Source organism: Haliotis rubra, unplaced genomic scaffold (assembly GCF_003918875.1).
Source record: "Haliotis rubra isolate DU_JTF1 unplaced genomic scaffold, ASM391887v1 Scf26, whole genome shotgun sequence".
Classification (NCBI taxonomy): Eukaryota; Metazoa; Mollusca; class Gastropoda; order Lepetellida; family Haliotidae; genus Haliotis; species Haliotis rubra.
This window is the reverse complement of record NW_025766669.1, coordinates 3,587,537-3,593,269: the sequence shown is the minus strand read 5'-3', so window position 1 is coordinate 3,593,269 and position 5,733 is coordinate 3,587,537. Positions and strand designations below refer to the sequence as shown.

The window sequence follows — 5,733 nt, the reverse complement described above, 5'->3', positions numbered from 1 at the left end:
AGCAATATCACGGCGAGGGACACCAGAAATGGGCTTCACACATTATACCCATGTGGGGAATCGAACCCGGGTCTTCAGCGTGACGAGCCAACGCTTTAACAACTAGGCTACCCCACCGCCCCCACACTGGTTGAATAAACTGCCAACCAAACACAGCCCATCATTTTTTACGAACAGGTTTGCAGGAACCGATTCGAACCCGGAATCCTGATAACGTGTAGGGTTACACCTGGTTGATTCCTAGCATCAACACGACACTGATGATCATCGGATATCTTTACACAGGCCACTGCCTCGAGGTTGCCGATGATATGAAATACACTGACTATTCCAGTAGCATCAGTTGTACTGCCACATCAAGACACTTTAAATTGAAAACAAAACTGTAATAATGATTCATGGGGTTTTATTTAAAAACGATTTCTTTACCGACCAGCAGCATGTGAAGACATAACAATAGTTAATACATTTCACTTTTGCAATAAATAAGGTGTCATCAAATGCTCATTTGTCGTCATATCTGTATAAACATGGAACCTTATAATGAAACACAGGCAACAATAGGGACCAGCCCTATAGTCTATGGTGACTGTGGAATTCGTCGACATAGTTTTGGTTCACAATAATCTTAATAATATATTTATCATGAATATATAATTTTACCTAAATCTGCTACAAAAAGATTGAAAGACATGGGACTTAGATCGAAAATAATCTCTCAATAAACTAGACTTTGGAAGTACCAAATTGTACACATAATCGTTTACATCAACCACATACATCTGTCCAATCGTGGACTCCATTATCACAGTTCATTCGTCTGTATTGGCTACAGAGAGTACGTGCCACCTCAGATCACACTTTTATCACAGAGTCAGTCGTCACGAATAGTGACTTGCAATAAATGCAACACTTCGGATGGCGGTTCCAAGCTAAGTCCATCAAATCTTCTTCGTTTTTCCCTAAATTCAAGGGGAGGTCACTCTCAAGTTGTGTCGCAGCTGGGAGCAGACGACACATCGCACGAGACGAGCAGTCAAAACGCTGCCGATGATCAGCAGGCGAGATTTTGCCGTTGTCAACGAATCAAGGTCGTTGTGTGATAGGTCTCCAGTTTTGACTTAAACTTTTTCAACGGCTGAAGATTTGCTTCAGAATATTACATTTCTTCTTCCTGTACTTCAGAGCAGAAAACACAACATGCTCGAACACTTCTTTCAGTCCTTCACGACTTCTTGCCGAACATTCGACATAGCAGTCAGCACCAATGTCCTTGGCCAGTTGGACACCCTCGTCCGTGCTGACCTCGCTGTCTTCATTCCCGACCCGGAGGTCAATCTGGGTGCCTACGAGGATGACCGGTCTCTTCTGTTTGGATTGTTTGGTGTGTCGCTTAAGTTCTGGCATCCACAGGTCATTGATGCTGGCCAACGTCTCCCGGTCACAGGTGGAGAAACACAGAAGCAGGACTTCACTTTCTTTGTATGTGAACGAGCGCAGGCTCTCGTAGTCTTTCTGTAAAAGTAAACACGGAAACATTAAACAATCTGTCACATATTTCACTGAAGACAATTTCAATATTTGCATGTAAAGTGGAATACAAACGCGAAGCCTGCTCCATGATCTAGACTGTGTAAAAGTACAGTGACTCGGTGATCGTGTTTAACAAGTTTCAGGAAGGCAAACATTCAGGATTCCTTGGGCAAACAGCCCGGCTTAACAGTCTTGACTCAAAACACAGACAATATTAGCGATCTTAAAACTTGCCACAGCACCACTGGAAACACCTTTACATCAGCCCCAACGCTGCCTATGCTAATTCTTTAAACATGTATCACTTTGTTCCGATCTGACATTTATTGACCCATACAATCTCCAGTTGATGGATGATTCCTCTGCCTTTGCATAACAGGTTATTGTGATTATTCTAAGTGATACCAAACATTTGATGACGTCATGAAAAGTCAAACAAAAATTGTTCATACCTGTCCAGCTGTGTCAAACATGCTGACGATAAACTCCTCCCCAGCAACGTTCAAAGGCACTGAAAGGTAAAAATTAACAATAAATATATACTTAGATAGAAAAATAACTTACACAGCAAATTTACAAGTCTAAAATAAATCAACGAATTATTAACATTCGCTTCGCCTAACCATCCGTACCGATACACTGCACTGAATACCTACCTAACAACAGCGCTGGTTTGATCAATAGATTGTATCATGGTATTGTGGGTGACGAGGTGTGGTATGCCTGGTATTCTGATCAGCAGTTCAACGCCTGCGCTTATTTCCCCCACTGATTACAAAACCTTGGATACCAAACATTCCCCCAAACCAATTTCCGTGTCGTTGATGTTTTCCCGTTGCTACGCGAGAAAGGAATTTTGGCATCGGTGCTAGAGAATGGCACGTTCGCTAAAGGATATTTAACATATTTGTACAGCTGTTGATTGGGGCTTTAGTAAATTGTATGAACATGTTAGAAATGCTAAAGTAATAAAACGTTGTAAAATAATATAAATATAATAGATGGTAAACAGCTGATTAACAGGTAAACCGATTCCTGTTTTCATTGCAGAATGATAGAGATAGTAGAAAATATAATTATACATACCAGCATAATTCTCGAAGACTGTAGCCTCGTAACTTTCACTAAAGGATTTCTGAGCATAGCTCTCCGAGATGCTGGTCTTCCCGACCATGCCGTCTCCAAAGACGGCACAGTGGACGCATTTCTTGTCTTGAGGCTTCATATTCCCTGCTTTCATAATACAGCTATATTCACCGGTAGATTACTACTGCACGCAACGGTGGTGTCGTTCTCAAGTCAATGGATAAACTGGAGCTAAAATTAACCACAGCGATATATATGCTGAGGCTTGACCAATCAGCGCTCTCCTTGTATGACCTCACGGCGCTCGTGTCGATTTCCCCACGTGATATGTAAGGCCCCGTCAATCTCGCCTGATATCCGTGTGCAATGGATTGAGTTGCAATAGCAAGTATAATGGCCATTGCATTAGCGACAATGGATTAAACTAAAAGCATTTTGATCATTTATAGATGTACAGTAAGAAAATAGTTCGCTACACGCTGGTTTAGGACGGAGAATATGTACATTTGCGTAACCGTGTGACGAAATTGCCAACAAGGAACTCGGACTACTTCCGTCAGCTGTCCAAAAACCTATTGTTTCAATTTCAAACAATACATTCTCGTGTAGGATATGTTTATAAACAGACACAGGGAAATATAATATGGAGAATTCCATCGTATGATCATCAGGGGGTATTTAGATAAAACGGTATAACCCTCTTGTGAATGTGTTATTTTTTCGTCACCGGAATACGTAACACGTCAATGTGTTTTTGTAATCAAAAAGATATAATTTGACTGTATATCCTACGAAAGAATTTTCTTTTTCTTTCGTACAACTACGGATAACTGTGATTTCATCACCAAGTATGTAGATATCAAATAACAAACTTACAAAATTGTAATGTCACGTTGCCCTGGCGAGTTAATATTGACATTAATACTTTAAACTCGTGATATGTCGAAATCTGTAAACTCATGATCACTTCGTATGAAACTCGAACACTCGAGGCGCCGAAATTTCATCTAAATGATCCGAGTCATCGTCCATGTGATTAACGCTTCGTTATGTACGACTTCCTTAATTGTAACCAAAGATCTCAAGGCCTTTAAATCATTCGGCATTGGGGTGGGGGTGGGGATGTGTGGGGTGGGAGGCCTAGTGGTCAAAGCGTTCGCTCGTCACGCCGAAGACCCGGGTTCGATTCCCCACATGGATACGATATGGGAAGCCCATTTCTTGTGCCCCCTCAATGTGATGTTGCTGGAATATTGCTAAAGCTAAACTCACTCACTCACTCATTCGGCATTGTTTTCAGCTTGTACTTACTATTTACTTACTCTGTATATATCTCGTATCACAGGTAAAACATGATTTATATCGCAAATGTTTGACTGATGAATTATTTTAGAGTGAGTGAGTGAGTCAAGGTTTAACCGCATTTAGCAATATTCCAGCTACATCACGACGGGGGACACCAGAAATGGGCTTCACACATTGTTACCCATGTGGTAAATCGAACCCGTGTCTTCGGCGTGACGAGCGAACGCTTTATAACCACTAGGCTACCCCACCGCCCCAATATCAGAATATATTCCACCCCGCTACATTAACAGGGAAAATGAGATGACGTGGTGTATTATATATAGACTCATATCTCAATCACGACACTGTCTAAATTTACAACGTGGAAGTAATGGTTATATGGGTGCTAGACTATATATCGTCTGCCCGTCTCGACGTTATTTCACGCACGCCCAGACCGCTCAAACACATTAATGGTGTCAGTTTCATATTCAATAGGATAAAGCCTTAAGCTTGTTCGTTTTTCAGTCGAAACAATTTCTTAGTGTCATTTTCGGCATTGATGAAATGAGTGAGTGAGTGAGTTTAGTTTTACGCCGCACTCAGCAATATTCCAGTTACATGGCGGCGATCTGTAAATAATCGAGTCTGGACCAGACAATCCAGTGATCGACAGCATGAGCATCGATCTGCGCAATTGGGAACCGATGACACGTGTCAACCAAGTCAGCGAGCCTGACCACCCAATCCCGTTAGTCACCTCTTACGACAAGCATAGTCGCCTTTTGTGGCAAGCATGGGTTGCTGAAGACCTGTTCTACCCCGGATTGGAAGCCTGCACGATTCTGACTAAACATACGATATATAGCCATTTTGTATTGCGTTGTTGTTATGTATATACAAACAGCATTTTTCAGATATAGACAGCAGAGTTTCTAAATTAAAACAGTGACATCTCTTTAAACCGGAAAACTGCTTAAAACGTTTACAGCCAGCATACTGATGGGTAGCTTCTAGACTAACGCTTAGTCTCTGATTATATATAATTTTGATAGTAACAAATAAACCAATTTAAATTGAAAAGGAGCCCCAGTGACTTGTTCAGCCTGAACCTGGGGTAATCTAGACTTGCTTCATGTAGGAATTTAGCATTGCAGGGAGGGCTAGGCTGTAGGGGAATGTGGTTCAGGGACTGTGAGACAGACTATAAGGTAGCAGCAGCCAACAGAACCATGTTATTTTATGCAAACTGTGTGAGCGATAGGTGCTGTCGGTAGGACAGGACATGCTTATCCCCTTCGTGGACACCTGGTGTCAGTGATTGTCGGTGAATCCCCTCTCTATATTTATCACTATTTTAATACCCTAACGCACCCTTCAAGTTGCCGTATCTTTCGATCAAATCACCCATTTCGATCATCATCATCATCATCATCATCATCATCATCATCATCATCATCATCATCATCATCATCACCATCGTCATCATCATCATCATCATCATCATCATCATCATCATCATCATCATCATCATCAACTCAACTCTACAGCCAGTAGAACCTGTTTCGCCCGATATTCAAGGCTGACTGTTCTCTTTATATTTTCATGACGAAATGTATATTTTTATATTCCGTCTATACGCTAATCGAGACTGTTAATAATCCGAACTATATATTGCTGTGGGCGGGGCCGGATTAGCAGGGTTCACTGCATACTATACGATGCACTTCTAGCTTTGATAACAACCCCATGGTAGATTATTCATACTTGTAATAGGGCGGTGGCCGGGGTAGCCTAGTGGTTAAAGCGTTCGCTCGTCAGGCCAAA

The 5,733-nt window shown here is 41.7% G+C and overlaps 1 protein-coding gene across 1 annotated transcript; it reads right to left on the bottom strand.

The window, feature by feature from the left end:
• Positions 1-392: 392 nt before the first annotated feature.
• Positions 393-2,853, bottom strand: LOC124280103 (cell division control protein 42 homolog). The gene is made up of 3 exons (XM_046715995.1): positions 2,620-2,853; positions 1,986-2,044; positions 393-1,515 (listed from the first exon to the last, which is right to left on the bottom strand). The coding sequence occupies exons 1-3, from the start codon at positions 2,771-2,773 to the stop codon at positions 1,132-1,134; spliced, it is 597 nt and encodes a 198-aa protein (XP_046571951.1). The 5' UTR covers positions 2,774-2,853; the 3' UTR covers positions 393-1,131.
• Positions 2,854-5,733: the final 2,880 nt, after the last annotated feature.

What these genes read in the sequence shown, in the direction of transcription:
- LOC124280103 (XM_046715995.1), bottom strand. Translation starts at nt 2,773, where the DNA reads ATGAAAGCAGGGAATATGAAGCCTCAAGACAAGAAATGCGTCCACTGT. An exon ending in AGTCTTCGAGAATTATGCTG is followed by an intron (nt 2,045 to 2,619) that starts GTATGTATAATT and finishes TTTACCTTTCAG; the next exon opens with TGCCTTTGAACGTTGCTGGG. An exon ending in TGTTTGACACAGCTGGACAG is followed by an intron (nt 1,516 to 1,985) that starts GTATGAACAATT and finishes TTACTTTTACAG; the next exon opens with AAAGACTACGAGAGCCTGCG.